Source organism: Electrona antarctica (genome assembly GCF_951216825.1).
Source record: "Electrona antarctica genome assembly, chromosome: 24".
Lineage (NCBI taxonomy): Eukaryota > Metazoa > Chordata > Actinopteri > Myctophiformes > Myctophidae > Electrona > Electrona antarctica.
Window position 1 is genome coordinate 10,855,645 of NC_136803.1, and position 16,308 is coordinate 10,871,952.

Here is a 16,308-nt window from a genome sequence, read left to right on the forward strand (position 1 = left end):
TCATGTGACGCGTTGTGAGCTTGTAGAACTGCTATTGAAAACAAATCCTCTCAAAGCCTCTCTGATGTCAGTGTGTCTCTGCTTGTCTTATTTATGATGACATCACAATGATGTCAGTCTGAGTCAATATGTCCAAATATGGAGTTATATGATGTCACCACGAGTCAGTCATGTCCAAATATGGAGTTCTATGATGTCAGACTTAGCCGGTGTCAAAGGGTCCACTATTAGGCGACAGTGGTAACCATGACAACATGGACTCACCCAAACATGTTGAGTAACCATGGCGACCTGAAGTCACATGGAGACTCTATCTCTGCTCACACAGAGACACAGAGGAGCCAGGGGACCACACACTGAACCCAGCGTAAAGAGGTTCAGTGAAGGTGTTCTGGAAGGTGTACAGGTGAGTCAGAGTGTCCTCTAACACTCTGTAGAAGGACAGAGTCCCAGCGGGACGGTCCAGATACACTGCTACTCTGGTGGAGCCAGAGGGACGGATAGGAAGGACAGTCATCTTACTATTGTGTCTGACAGAGTAACGGTTACCACGGTGACCATCACTACAGGCCAGACTCCATGACTGTTTATACCCTCCAAGCACACAGTCATGACCCTCTCCTTTCCTACTGATGTCTCTGTCAGTCACTCCTATCCCAACGTCTCCACTCCTATCCCAACGTCTCCACTGAACTCCATCTCACTGTAGGAGCGTTCATCTAGACTCTCTGAACTCAGAACCTGAGGATAGTAATCAAACCTGTCAGGATGATCCTGACCATCCTTTGTCACCTTCCTGTTGTCCTCAGACAGAGAGAGTCTTCTGTTTGCTGTGTTTGTGTCCAGAGCGAGACGCTGGAAATCTGATGAGAAAACAACACAGTACACATTATAATATATCATTCACTGAGCGATACACATGCACACGCACGCACACACACACACACACATGCACACTCGCACACACGGTCACACACACGCACACTCGCACACACACTCACACTCACACACAAACACACTATATTTTTAACTTTAAGAGTTAAAAAAGCAGATTTACAAGCCCTCAGCACGCCACGCAGTCATGTGAGCTTGTAGATCTGCTATTTGACAGACAGACAGACTGTTAAACAGACAGACAGGCTCACACACACACACACACACACACACACACACACACACACACACACACACACACACACACACACACACACACACACACACACACACACACACACACACACACACACACACACACACACACACACTATTTTTTCAGACAGACAGACTCACGGCGTTGAGGTTTAGTCCAGTGTTCTCCTCCATGATTCACACTGTAGGAAGTAGAACAATGAATCAAGTCAAAACCTCTGCTGCTTAATGTCTCACATCGGCCTGTTTTAGTCCCACCAAAACACATTTTGTCATCATTCTCCCACAGACTCTGTCCAAACATCACACACCAACATCTCTATGGTCACTCACCCCCCCCCCCCCCCACCCATCCAGCGGCTACTCGGCGCCAGGCTCCCCGTCACTCCTCACCCCCCGCCCATCCAGCGGCTACTCGGTGCCAGGCTCCCCGTCACTTCCCACCCCCCGCCCATCCAGCGGCTACTCGGCGCCAGGCTCCCCGTCACTCCCCACCCCCCGCCCATCCAGCGGCTACTCGGTGCCAGGCTCCCCGTCACTCCCCAACCCCCGCCCATCCAGCGGCTACTCGGTGCCAGGCTCCCCGTCACTCCCCACCCCCCGCCCATCCAGCGGGTGGGTTCTCACTTCTCCCACCGGCTCCCCCCGCCACTGCGTCGGCCATTCAGGCCACGCCTCCTCCCGACCCAGCTCGAGTTTTCTCTAGGGTCTCCTCACTGTTCCCTGGGGCCCCCCAGGCGTCCCCCCCTTCCTTGCCTCCCAGACGCCAACAATCCACAACTCTGGTCAGCCCTCTCACCCTCACTTTGGCCTCAGCCCCCCCAAGTGTCTCGCAGGGAACGCCATGCTGGGTAATGTGTCTATAAAACACTGCACCGCATGGCATGCTGGGTAATGTGTCTTTAAAACACTGCAAAGCAAAGCAAAGTTACTATATTTACCCAGGCTAACTGGACTAAGCATCAGATACTTGTTTACAGCCAGGCCACTGCACCGCATGGCATGCTGGGTAATGTGTCTTAAAAACACTGCACCGCATGGCATGCTGGGTAATGTGTCTTTAAAACACTGCACCGCATGGCATGCTGGGTAATGTGTCTTTAAAACACTGCACCGCATGGCATGCTGGGTAATGTGTATTCTGGTCACGGGGTTCGGGTAAGTCAGACACTGATTGGTTGAAGCACCGTGCAATCAATGTTGGGGCTTGGGGGCGTGTCCTAAACTCTTAGTTTTTAAAATACTTGAAACAAACAAATGCTAGGGTTATTTTTGTTTTATAAACAAATATAGAAATATGTATCATTTTCAATTCTTAGAAAAAAGAAAAGAAAATAAACGAATAAACTGAAATAGATGCTGCCTTCAACTCATCTTCAACCTGTTTATTCTGTATTAAAGTGGTCTTTGGTTGCCCCCTTGTGGCTTTAATGTGCAATTGCATTTAGTCCAGTTAATCACAGAGTATAGACCAATTAACTCACAAGAGGAGGTTGAATGGACTGAAACCAGCGCTCCCCAAAACAACAGGTTTGGAGATCTCTTGGGAATTGATTATATGAAACAGTCACCCGTGCGCCCAGTCCCAATGTTTGTAAACAAATAATTGGTCTATACTCTGTCTGTCTGTCAGCACAGTCTTTGTCCTGCCAAGCCGGACAGAACAAAGACTTCACCTTTGTTTTGTACCTGGCAGCTCAAGAGAAAGAACCCAGTCCTTGAGTTGTGTATTATAAGCGCTGTGAACCTCTGGATCTCTGAGAAGTTTGAGGAAGTCAGATGAAGAGCTCTCTCCTCTAGACATCAGCGAATCAATCAGGTCATAACAAGCATCTTCTGGTGGTGCTTTACTCCTCAGATGTTGGTACACTCTGTCATCAACCAGCTCTCCAGCGTGTGCATGCTGCAGAATCAACTGGAAGTCTGCTCGGAGCCACCTGGCCAGTTTCACCTTGTTCTTCTTTAATATTTGCACAGAGGGTTCCTATCAAAGGGAGTAGCAGGCAATGTGTATCAAGTGTAACAATACCATGTGACCTTCTATCAAAGGGAGTAGGAGGCAATGTGTATCAAGTGTAACAATACCATGTGACCTGATTTTGAGTTGCTGTATTTGCCAGAAAAGAGTATTTACCTGAGTGGAAGAAGCCATGGTCTTCTCTGGATGAGGCACATCTGAAACGCAAAGAAGGAATTTATTGAATAATAATAATAATAATAATAATGTAACAACAAGGTCACAAAGTGCTGAACAATAAAGGAAACACGATGATAATAATAGCACAGCCGTGGATAACAGATGAGAGAGTGAAAAATACATCAGAAAATACATAACAATCACCACGATGAAGGATTAAAAGCAGCTTTATAGAAATGGGTCTTCAGGAGTGATTTAAAACGAGGAACCAAGTCGGCGAGCCTGATCTCCAGGGCTCTCAGCTCACAGGCTGGCTCATAGGGGTTCAGTAGGAGGATCTCAGCTCCTGGCTCATAGGGGCCGAGTAGGAGGATCTCAGCTCACAGGCTGGCTCATAGGGGTCGAGTAGGTCCGAGATGTAGGACGGAGCAAGGAATGTGAAAAGCAGTATTTTAAAGTGAATTCTAAAGGAGATGGGCAGCCAGTGGAGGGTGGCCAGGCTAGGTGTGATGTGGTCAAACTTTCTTGCACCTGTTAAGAGACGGGCTGCTGCGTTCTGGACCAATTGTAGATGATGAATACGACTATATACTGTATGTAATACTGAAACTCCCCGATATCTCACTAATTAAACCTACTAACTAATTATTCTGTAAGTCACATCGATCACACTTACGCATTTTCCATTTGCTCGAGCCCGGCCAACCAAGACGATGTTTCCAGCTTGGCTTTTGCTCAGTGACCAAGTCACCGACCAAGTCACCTGACGCAAGGTAAACAGATATTATCATTCAGAAAAACACTGCATAGTCACAAACAATATTAATGAAGCTGACAGGGGACTGTGTATACATAAAGAGAATCATCTCAGTAGACAGGTGGCTGTGTACATAAAGAGAATCATCTCAGTAGACAGGTGGCTGTGTACATAAAGAGAATCATCTCAGTAGACAGGTGGCTGTGTACATAAAGAGAATCATCTCAGTAGACAGGTGGCTGTGTACATAAAGAGAATCATCTCAGTAGACAGGTGGCTGTGTACATAAAGAGAATCATCTCAGTAGACAGGTGGCTGTGTACATAAAGAGAATCATCTCAGTAGACAGGTGGCTGTGTACATAAAGAGAATCATCTCAGTAGACAGGTGGCTGTGTACATAAAGAGAATCATCTCAGTAGACAGGTGGCTGTGTACATAAAGAGAATCATCTCAGTAGACAGGTGACTGTGTACATAAAGAGAATCATCTCAGTAGACAGGTGGCTGTGTACATAAAGAGAATCATCTCAGTAGACAGGTGGCTGTGTACATAAAGACAACATCTCAGTAGACAGGTGACTGTGTACATAAAGACATCTCAGTAGACAGGTGACTGTGTACATAAAGACATCTCAGTAGACAGGTGACTGTGTACATAAAGACATCTCAGTAGACAGGTGACTGTGTACATAAAGACATCTCAGTAGACAGGTGACTGTGTACATAAAGACATCTCAGTAGACAGGTGACTGTGTACATAAAGACATCTCAGTAGACAGGTGACTGTGTACATAAAGACAACATCTCAGTAGACAGGTGACTGTGTACATAAAGACATCTCAGTAGACAGGTGACTGTGTACATAAAGACAACATCTCAGTAGACAGGTGACTGTGTACATAAAGACAACATCTCAGTAGACAGGTGACTGTGTACATAAAGACAATCATCTCAGTAGACAGGTGACTGTGTACATAAAGACAATCATCTCAGTAGACAGGTGACTGTGTACATAAAGACAATCATCTCAGTAGACAGGTGACTGTGTACATAAAGACAATCATCTCAGTAGACAGGTGACTGTGTACATAAAGACAATCATCAGGTGACTGCTGTGTGCATGCGGTAGGTACCTTGTCGAATGGTTGCAGTCCATGCCGCATCATCTGCATCATCTGAACCACTCGCCTTCAGATTCAACTTGAAGGGAGGAGTCTGCTCATAGTATGCTTCAAAGAAACCTCTCGCGGTGAATGGCAAGTACTGCACAGACACAGAACATTAATAATCATCTGGCATCACACATTCATAATAAACACGACATGTTCATACTGAAATTATTTTTTTGTTTTACTGTCCACTATATGATGAATTAAGACATGTATTATTTTGTAAAATGTCAAGTATTTGTGTTTACTGAAACATAATTCAAGTTTTTCATAATCATCTAACCAAATAAAGTTAAGGTACTTCTGCTTTAGCAAATTTCCTAGGTAGGGCACAATTTTATTTTATTGTGCAACTATTCAATATTGATGCAGTGATTTATATGTTGTGTCCTATAAGTCCAAGTGGGCGTGGCACCTGTGGTGCATGACACAAAAAAATAATCTATCTATCTAACCAGCTTCACCTATCTAGTATCCACACACACACACACCTTGGGATTGATTTCCCCACGTGGCTCACTGGTCAGATGGTAGTTCTCGTCTCCCATCGAACAGAAGGTGTTCTTGTCAATCGTTTTGAAGTGTCTCTTCTTCAACTTCTTCTTGATGTCCTGCCACACACAAGGCCAACACGCACGCACGGCACGCACGCGCGGACAGAAAGATGCAGGAGATTAGGGAACGATAAAAACAAACAAACAAATAAAACGTCCTCTTCTTTTCAGACGATGACTCATTGACCATGTGTTACATTGTTAATAAAAGCACACCCATGTCATGTGACTAGACTAGTGAAGAATCATTAACTCAGCACAGGTGAAATGAAGTCATGTCTAACAATAATGTAATATATAGTTAACTAAATATCGATGACAGCTGGCCATGGATCATTACAATAACAATGTAGGCATTTAATCCAGAGCGATTTACATTAAAGGACCACTTCACCACTTTTCAACCCATCTTCATATAATTGGTCCTCACTAATAATCATGATAAAATGGCACCATTTTTTTCTACTCTGCTTCTCATAGGAGGACTGTGGGCAGTTCAGAATAGATGGATGGATGGACTAACACTACCAGGATGGATGGATGGATGGATGGATGGATGGACTAACACTACCAGAATGCCGAGGTTCTGTCTCTTGGGAGATGGCACGGTGTTGCCACATAGTAAGGGCATTTTATCAGGTATTTGACCAATCTGGGAACTAAATCGTTACCAAGAAATTTCTTCACCAATGTGTTTCTAAAGGTGTCTAATAACATATACTAAAAGTTTGAAATTCAACTCCCGTGGGAAATTGAGTTATTAGCATAATATGTGAATTGTGACCCTTAACATCCTATATATGCTTGCTTGCTCTCGTACACTGAGGACGCTTCGCTCCGCTGCTCTCGCCTATGCTTGCATTCTTCAACTGATATCAATGTTTTATTTTTCTTTGAGAAACTACAAGTAGGTCCTCGTTACTTGTAAACCGATGGGACTGTATTTCTTCTATAGAACGAAGCTTTTGCCATACTGCAAAATACTCTTTTTTTACCTCCAGTGAATGGGTACGTGGCACATAGCTATAGCTAACTAGCACTGGATACTTGGCAAATAGCCAGCACCGCGATGTTCCCTGTCATATCTTCAAAGGACTTTCAGAAACTGCTTCAAAAGATTGCAGTGCTCGAAGCGGAATTACACTATTTAAAAGTTAATTTGGAAGTAAAACAACAACATGGGAATCAGGAGAACCGCACGCAGGATAAGACATTCGCCTGGAGTTCTCTCGGCGCAAGGCCAAAGGACATGAAAGGACGAAAAACTGGGGGTGTCTCCCCCCCCGGTATATCCACTGTGATTACAAACAGAGAGAACGGCGTACAGGACTTGAAAGGACGACTAACTGGAAGAGCTCGGAGCCCCGATAAGACCAGCTGGCCTACGCTACCAGCCCGACTCAGAGCCTCGTCCACCCCCCTTCAAAAATGGAAAACTGTGAAAGGCAGATCAAAAATCATTTCTCCCCATATGGAGAATGTGCAGGTGGCTAACAGATTCAGCCCACTGCTCCAGATGAATGACAGAGATATCGCCACACCGAGCAGGGTAAGAATCAACATCACAGAAAATGAAAGGCGAGCTAATGGAGACCAAATTAATGAATTCCTGATTGTTGGTGATCAGGCTGTGAAATATGTTAAAAGTAACAAAAAGAGAAAAGCAAAAGTTCTATGCTTTCCCAAAGACACAGTCTCTGATTTGAATGACAGAATCTCTGATGTTGTTGCTGCACACCCTATGGTGAAAACACTGATACTGCACATCGGTACACGTGATACAGAAAAACAACAGTCAGAAATCCTAAAAAACTATTCTCCAGCAACTTGTTCCACAACATAGAATCAAGAGATAGCGCCCTAGCCAAAACAGATAATATTGTGGCGGGGGGTGCCAAGCTTCTCCCCCTCGCCAAGGATGTTCTCAAAACAAGGAATACCACAGATAGTGAACCCACAGCTCCTCCTGGTGGAGAAGTCAAATCAAGTGAACACACAACTCCTCCTGATGTGCTCTGGACTGATGCAGAAGAGTGGTCCTCCTCTGATGGAGAAGAGGAAGTGCATCCCCCCTGGTATATCTGCATCTGCTGTGACTACATAGAGCGTGATGCATGGTCCCCTGGTGATGCATGGCCCCCTGAAAAACTCACCCCCTATGAACTCACCGCCTATGAAGTCACCCCCGATGAAGCATGGCCCCCTAAAAAACTCACTATCCCCTATGAAGTCTATGAAGTCTATGACTATGAAGTCACAGCGCCCCCTGGTGGAGAAAAACGCACAGAGCGTAAAGTCACAGCGCCCCCTGGTGGAGAAAAACGCACAGAGCGTAAAGTCACTGCGCCCCCTGGTGGAGAAAAACTCACAGGGCGTGAAGTCACAGCGCCCCCTGGTGGAGAAAAACGCACAGGGTGTGAAGTCACAGCGCCCCCCTGGTGGAGAAAAACTCACAGGGCGTGAAGTCACAGCGCCCCCTGGTGGAGAAAAACGCACAGAGCGTGGAGTCACAGCGCCCCCTGGTGGAGAAAAACTCACAGAGCGTGAAGTCACAGCGCCCCCTGGTGGAGGAAAACTCACAGAGCGTGGAGTCACAGCGCCCCCTGGTGGAGATAAACTCACAGAGCGTGAAGTCACAGGGTCCACTGGTGGAGAGGATACTGAGGCCGCCGAGAGGTCCATCAATGACAGTCGAATGGAGGAATTTCAAACTCCTTCACCAATACATCACCTCAAATTCACTCCGGGCATGATGGACCTGATAAACGCTGGAGTAAGGCTGACCCCCCTTACCATACGGCCAGCCCAACAGCCCAAAATGCGAGAGGTAACATGGCCACAGGGAGAGATGGGAGAGGTACTATGGCCACAGGGAGAGATACCATGGCCAGAGTTAATCCCACGCTATATGCCACGCCCATATAGCCTAGAAAATACATTTGATCACTGATATGAACAGGGTCCATTATGCGTAGCAACAAACATGTATGGACCCCTTGCTTCTAGAAAGCCTGGTGTTTCAATCACCGTACAGGTTGAGGTTCACAACATTTCCACTGTTATTTCAAATAGATTGTCCAAGACAAGGAGTAGCCTGAAGAGAGAATGCTGCTTGGTTAATGTACCTCACAGGCATCACAGTCCCCAAAAATCTGATAACAAGCTAAACCTTGCCTTGTTTAACATCAGGTCATTAACAAATAAGTCCTCTTCTGTAAATGATATAATATGTAAAGAGAAGCTAGATATTATCTTTCTAACAGAGACATGGCTTGGCTCGGATGGAGCTGTTCTCCTAGCGCCAGCCTGTCCCGCAAACTACAGTTTCATCCACTCTGTTCGCGAGGCTAAGAAAGGAGGTGGACTGGCAATCATTTTTTCACTTTAAAATTCAAGGCTCTGACTCTCGGCAGCTTTTCATCCTTTGAATACCAGGCCACAATACTGCAGGGTCAGTCCTCTATCCCAATGATCAGCATTTATCGTCCTCCAAAGTGCAGCAAAGCTGTATTTCTAACAGAAATATCAGAACTTTTATCTATCTGTTCCACTAACTATGACAGAACTCTTATCTCGGGTGATCTTAATCTACACCTGGACGATGCTTCAAATGCGGTGGCTCTGGGTTTCTTAGAGTTATTGCACTCCTTTGAGTTCATCCAACATGTTGTTGGGCCTACACATAAACAGGGGCACACTCTGGACCTGGTGATTTCTAGAGGTCTGAACATCACTGTTGAAAGGACTATTGAAATGCCTGAGCTATCAGACCACTATTTGCTGTGTTTTAATATGACTGTCTCTGATCTAGAGAAAAACATCACTGAATATACTATAAAAAAGCGTTTTTTTAGCTCATCTGCAGCCAACGAGTTCTCTCGTCATCTGGGCCCCCCCCTATCCGATACTCCCCCAGTGAATGATATGGTCCAAATGTTTAATCTTAAACTAGAGTCAGCTCTTGACATAGTGGCTCCTATGAAAACTAAAAAGAAACAGAACACCAGAGTAACACCCTGGATAAATGAGCATACACGTTCACTGAAGCAAGATTGTCGTAGAGCTGAGCGAGCTTGGAGAAAAAACAAACTCACCATCCACCTAGAGATTCTTAAAAAGTCAACAGTCACCTATAACAAAGCCCTGCGTCTGGCAAGGCAGGCTTATTTCTCTGGCATTATTAATGAGAACAGAAAAATGCTAGATCTAACGGCTGCATTTTACACGATTGACCATTCAATTTTAATACAGCGTCTGGAGCACTGGGTAGGCCTGTCTGGCACGGCCCTGTCCTGGTTTTCCTCCTACCTAACAAACAGAAGCTATTTTGTCAATCTAGCTGAGTTTGACTCAGACAACACAACATCAGTTCTGGTATTCCACAGGGCTCAATTCTTGGTCCTCTGTTATTCTCCCTGTACATACTGCCATTGGGAGAACTCATTACCAATCACGGAGTCAATTTTCATTTCTATGCTGATGATACCCAACTATATCTTTCTGTAGATCCAGATGATCTCTGTGCCTTAGACCCGCTGTTGACCTGTCTGTCTAGCATTAAATGCTGGATGAGTGAGAACTTTCTCAAGCTAAATGAGGATAAGACAGAAGTTCTCATAATCGGTTCTAGTGAGCAGAAAGAATCGATAAAAAGCAGACTTGGCAACCTGACTGTAGAAAGTAACAGTACAGTAAAGAACTTGGGGATCACTATTGATTCTGAACTGAATTTTAATTCACACATTAATCATGTTACCAAGATTGCCTTTTTTCATCTTAGAAATATTGCACGAATCAGAGCCTATTTGTCACTGGACGATGCAAAAACGCTAATCCACGCCTTTGTTTTTTCTCGGCTTGATTACTGCAATGCACTTTTTTCTGGATTGCCTAAGAAATCAACTGACAGATTACAACTTGTCCAAAATGCAGCAGCCAGAGTCTTAACTAGAACTAAGATGAGAGAACATATTACTCCAGTCTTGGCCTCATTGCACTGGCTTCCGGTTGTTTTTAGGATTGATTTTAAAATTATTTTACTTGTTTATAAAGCTCTCAATGGTCTCGCACCTTCCTACCTACATGACTGCCTGCCGAAATATGTCCCAAACCGCCCCCTAAGGTCTTCCACTGCTGGCCTGCTGGCTTTGCCTAAAAAAATGGCAACTAGAAAATACGGGGAAGCAGCTTTTTGCTTCTACGGGCCGACGGCGTGGAACAAACTCCCACTGTACCTTCGACAGGCAGCCTCTGTAGACATTTCTAAAGCTCAGCTCAAGACCCACTTTTACACCCTTGCTTTTAATTGATTTATCTGTCTTTTAAAAAAAAAAAATATTCATGTCCTCACTGTATTGTTTATGCCCTGCCTTTCTTTTCTTTTTTGTGTAAAGCACTTTGAGCTGCATTTCATGTCATGAAAGGTGCTATACAAATAAAGTTTTATTATTATTATTATTATTATAAGGCAAAAAAGTCCAAATTTCATCATTCTTTAAGTAGCATGTGACATATGAAACTAGGGGGTTTTCATGATTCTGAATCCATTCCAAGCATTAGTTTTGCACAAAAAACACTCCTTGGGCTAAATTAGGCCATATCCACATGACCATATGTGCTGACCTCATCACGTTTGTGAGGCCGTTTTCCTCCCAAGGAGTGTTTTTTGTGCAAAACTAATGCTTGGAATGGATTCAGAATCATGAAAACCCCCTAGTTTCATATGTCACATGCTACTTAAAGAATGATGAAATTTGGACTTTTTTGCCTTATATAGGATGTTAAGGGTCACAATTCACATATTATGCTAATAACTCAATTTCCCACGGGAGTTGAATTTCAAACTTTTAGTATATGTTATTAGACACCTTTAGAAACACATTGGTGAAGAAATTTCTTGGTAACGATTTAGTTCCCAGATTTTCATAGATTTCTCTTACTAACAAGGGGTCACCAAGCCACAACGTGCATTAGTGACTGCAGGTCTTATCAATGCAGCCAGGTTGGTACTGAGAAACTGGAAGAGCTCGTCTAAGAGCTCACAGACTGGACCCGACTTATAACTGCATCTTTTGAATACTCAATTGCATGGAGTAACAATGTCAAAGGAAAGTTCCATTTAATATGGGACTATTTCTATGAAAGGATTGTTGCATTAACACATTGTATTACATTACAGATGATATAATCACTATTGTCAACAGAATGTGGAGGGGTGTAGTACTGGTGTTGTCCATTAGGGGAGGTTTTTGACTGCTACTTGTGTTTTGGTTTTTGTCTGTTTTTCCTTGTCTTTTTCTTGTGTGCAAGTCATGTGTAGTTTGGAGGCTGAAGAGGTGGGTTTTCAGAGTACGGCAGAAGGTTGGGAGTGAGTCTGTAGTTCTGATTGTAGTTGTTAGGAATCTAATCAAATAATAAAAACCTGTTGAGTCGACATTGAGTTCAATGAATATACCCAAAGCATGAATATATACAAAACAACTCATGTTGAGGCATTCTTAAAGGACCATGCTAGAAGGCTTTCTTACCTTTCTTTGTAGTTGTTACGTCCCCAACAAAGAGGACCAGGTGTTATTTTGTGCAAAAGTGCATTATTGGCCATTTCCCCTAATATAAGCCCTCCTTGGGGGTTGGGTTTTTGTGCTAATTTGCTTATTTCCATTGAAATAAGTAGTAAAGTGTGCCACTTCGGATACTATTTACATTATGTAGAGATACAAAAATGATTTTTGAGCGATGGAAATAAGTGAATTAGCACAACACCCATAGCCCCATTCAATTCAATGCAATTCAATGCAATTCATTGAGGGCTTATATTAGGGGAAATAGCCAATAATGCACTTTTGCACAAAATAATACCTGGACCTCTTTGGTGGGGATGTAACAACTACAAATAACACCTGGACCTCTTTGGTGGGGACGTAACAACTACAAATAAAGGTAAGAAAGCCTTCTAGCATGGAATTCTCCTTTAACTTAACACCTGCACTCTAAACTCTAAACATAAACAAATATAGTGATAAATGTTCCACATGATTATCATGATATAAAAGCCATAGTTGTTCTGCTCACTTTAACATGCGAGGAGTTGCTGCTGGCGAGGTAGATGCGGAAACAGTGAGTGTCGACAGTACGGCCCAGATCCTGGTAGAGCAGCACCGCTGCGTGGTGTTGGTCCTGCTGCGTGGCGTGGGCGATGACGCCCACAGGGGACAGCGAGGACACTGACCACTTCACATGACTACCAGAGGACTGGACTGTCTCAATGACGGGCTGCTTTCCAGTGACGTGTAGGACACCAAACACCTTCTCTCTCTCCTGGCCTGCAGGTGAGGATAGTGAGGAGGAAGGATGGAGGGACACTTTGATGGAGACAACAAGACAAAATGCATGGAGGACAAACAAGTTGAACAGAAATATCACTAATTGTCTCCACCAGGCCGAAGGCATGGGGAGAGAGTATGTTTTGCACTCCGTGTGTCTGTGTGTGTTTGTGTCCTTCCGTCTGTGAACAGCTAATCTCCGGCACTGTTAACCCGGTCGATGCCAAATTTTGCACACACACTCCCAGGATGCCAACGATGAACCAGAACGGCCTGTTATAGCGCCACCAGGAGGCCGCTTTGTGCAAAACAAGTTTTTGGACAGTACACCTACAGATTTTGTCCAAACATCATGCAAATTGGTACACAGTCTCTCTAGAGCCATTCAACGAAACAGGTCTTTCAGATTTCTCGGACTATCCTGATTGGCTAAGATTGGCTTCCAAAGTTCGCAGGAGTGCTCAGTTTCAAACAAAATGCTGCAAATAATGAACACATCGTGTGATTTCCGTGAAATTGTGCACGCACATTCCCACTAGGCCGAGGAAGAAATGCCACATGAACATTTTCAACTCAGCCTCATGGTGGCGCTATAACTGGCCGAAAAGTGTTTTTACCTCTAACTGCACAGATCTGTGGATAACTTTGTATGCCAACTCCCTAGAGGCCAAGGAAAAACCTTTCCCTGGAATTTTTCACATCTGCTCTTTATAGCGCCACCAGGAGGCCGACATATGTAAAACACATTTTCTAATATTACTCCTTCAGATTGTATCCAAATTTCACGCAAATCGGTACACATGCTCTTCATAGTCATGTGATCAAGACGGGTTTGTTTGATTTCTCATAATCCACCCTCATTGGCTACGATTGGCATCTAAACTTTTCAGGAGTAGCCCGCTTTGTACCCGTTTTGTACAAATCGCCACAACTACTCAACGCAGCGTCCGATTGTGGTGAAACTGTGCATGCATATTCCCACTAGGCTTTGGAAGAAATGCCACTTGACAGTTTTCAAATCAGCCTCATGGTGGCACTACAACAGGCCAAGCCGCGTCTCGCACGCACACGCACACACACACACACACACACACACACACACACACACACACTGTAGAGCACCGAGTCGGTAACGATGAAAGTTGGACATCCATGCCCCACCCGGCTATGCAATACCCGTTGTACCCGTGTCAGAATACCCGTTCCACCGATCTCTCCGTGTCCCTTTAATGCCCATATATGGAGATTTCCTGTGTCTCCCTGTGTCCCTTTATTCCTATATTATAGGAATAATAAAGGACTCATATATTATATGGAGTTCTGTGTCAGGTATGCCCAAATATGAAGTGTGTTGCCTAATCTCAATGTGACGTCATGGAATCTACATTTGAGGTCCACTGGCAGAACCTCTCTCTGGTTCTCCATACATCTGGCCAGTTCGTGGCCAGAGCCTTTTGTGGCGGTTGTGGACAACCGTGGGTCCGACCGACTCGACACCAGGCATTGCTCTCCCTGTGGGGGTGTGGAACGCGTGTGTCGAATTTGAAGTCGTTGGAGCGAACGGTTCTGGAGTTACGTGGATTACAGACGTACAGTACACACACACACACACATAGACGTGGTGCATTTATAGATAGATTGTACAAGGAAGATGTTTAGTTGTACAGTCAATAATACTGTTATATAACAGTATATATTATATATACTGTTATAATAATGTTCTCACCAGCCAGGCACAGGGAGTGGGGGAGCTGGATGGACTTGAGGGCAGAAGGATCCTTGTCCACGGTCTGTATGTTGAATATGGGCCCAGCAACCATCCAGGGGTTCTGGACCAACGCGTTGAACTTGGACCAGGACAGGATGGAGTAGACCACCAGAACTCTCTCCAACGCCTCCAATATCAAGCCTGTCAACTCACACTCGTATGTGCCCTGTCCTTCCAGCTGAGCCCTAAGGAAGGAACGCACGCACACACGCACCACGCACGCACGCACACACCAAAGTGAAAATGCTCACCATAAGGAATGAGAACATAATGAAAGCAGATCAACAGATGATGTCAAAGTGATGTCCAGACTCACTGCAAGCGTCCTCTGGACAGTTTCTCAGGGGTGAACTTCTCACTGCCGCAGCTCTACCAAGCACACACACGCACGTGCACGCACACGCACACACACACACACGCACACATACACACAGGAGATCATTAAGGATCACCAACAACCGCATTTTCGTCTTTTTCAATAAAGTGTGACCACACTTTATTAAGACATGGCCACGTCTTCATTAAGTCGTTCCCTCGACTTATCAAGTAAAAAAGCTTTTGGAGTCAAACAGCACCATGTGGGCATCGGCCCCATGGCAATCATGATTTTTAAAATGCAAAATTCTATGTAATGTTTGAAATGTCTGTTTTCATTTGGTCTATAAATGGTGATCGTATTGTCTCTGCATCAAGCGATATCAAAGCCAAATGCAAATATCGTCAAACTGACCTGCTGGACATGTTGGCATTTTTCACAGCATGGTCTGAAGTACAGCTGATCTGGAGGGACAAACATTATGGTTACACAATAGTTCATTAATAAATGAATAAATGAAAAAAAAAATCATCCATCCATCCATCCATCCTCATCCTACCATTATCAGAATCTTCAGGTTCCTTCAGCTCTGCACAGGAAGGACATTAAAGAGAAACCATATAGTTGTGTGTTAATCCTTCACGTTGTATTATTTCACACTAACACTCACAGTTCATCGTAGTGTTAAATGTTTTACCTTCCTCTCCACTTATCTCCATCCTCTTCATCATCTTCATCAGGTCCATGCAGTCTTCTGTATAAACACAGAGAACAGTTGGTGAACCACAGACCGACAGGAGGCTACAGTCAGTATGAACACAGAGGACAGTTAGTGGACCACAGACAGACAGGAGGCTACAGTCAGTATGAACACAGAGGACAGTTAGTGGACCACAGACAGCTTGGAGGCTTACGGGGGCTACATAACCTCTCGTCACCTCACGTAACTCGTGAGGAGTTACGTATTCACTGGTTTTTCTTTTTCCTCTGAAGGCGAGGCGAAGGGCTGCGTAACCCTCCGCGGAAACGTGGCAAAATAGAGCACTTGCGCAAAATAAGTATCCACGCGTGGAGCTTATTCACAACCTGCGCACCGCAGCCATTGATTATAGTGGCATTGTACCGTTGTATGCTT

The 16,308-nt window shown here is 44.6% G+C and overlaps 1 protein-coding gene across 1 annotated transcript in view; it reads right to left on the reverse strand.

Annotated features, from left to right (window-relative positions):
* Positions 1–65: 65 nt before the first annotated feature.
* The window catches only part of LOC306917212 (NACHT, LRR and PYD domains-containing protein 1a allele 4-like), a 35,843-nt gene continuing 19,600 nt past the window's right edge, over positions 66–16,308 (reverse strand). Inside the window, exons 15-27 of the mRNA XM_079495344.1 lie at positions 15,871–15,927; positions 15,733–15,762; positions 15,588–15,637; positions 15,174–15,226; positions 14,816–15,042; positions 12,839–13,089; positions 5,705–5,824; positions 5,178–5,307; positions 3,963–4,049; positions 3,284–3,324; positions 2,839–3,133; positions 1,291–1,331; positions 66–863 (exon numbers count right to left, since the gene is read on the reverse strand). Coding sequence (XP_079351470.1) covers positions 1,327–1,331; positions 2,839–3,133; positions 3,284–3,324; positions 3,963–4,049; positions 5,178–5,307; positions 5,705–5,824; positions 12,839–13,089; positions 14,816–15,042; positions 15,174–15,226; positions 15,588–15,637; positions 15,733–15,762; positions 15,871–15,927 — 1,346 coding nt within the window. The 3' untranslated portion in view covers positions 66–863; positions 1,291–1,326. The remainder of the gene's footprint in view (positions 864–1,290; positions 1,332–2,838; positions 3,134–3,283; positions 3,325–3,962; positions 4,050–5,177; positions 5,308–5,704; positions 5,825–12,838; positions 13,090–14,815; positions 15,043–15,173; positions 15,227–15,587; positions 15,638–15,732; positions 15,763–15,870; positions 15,928–16,308) is intronic.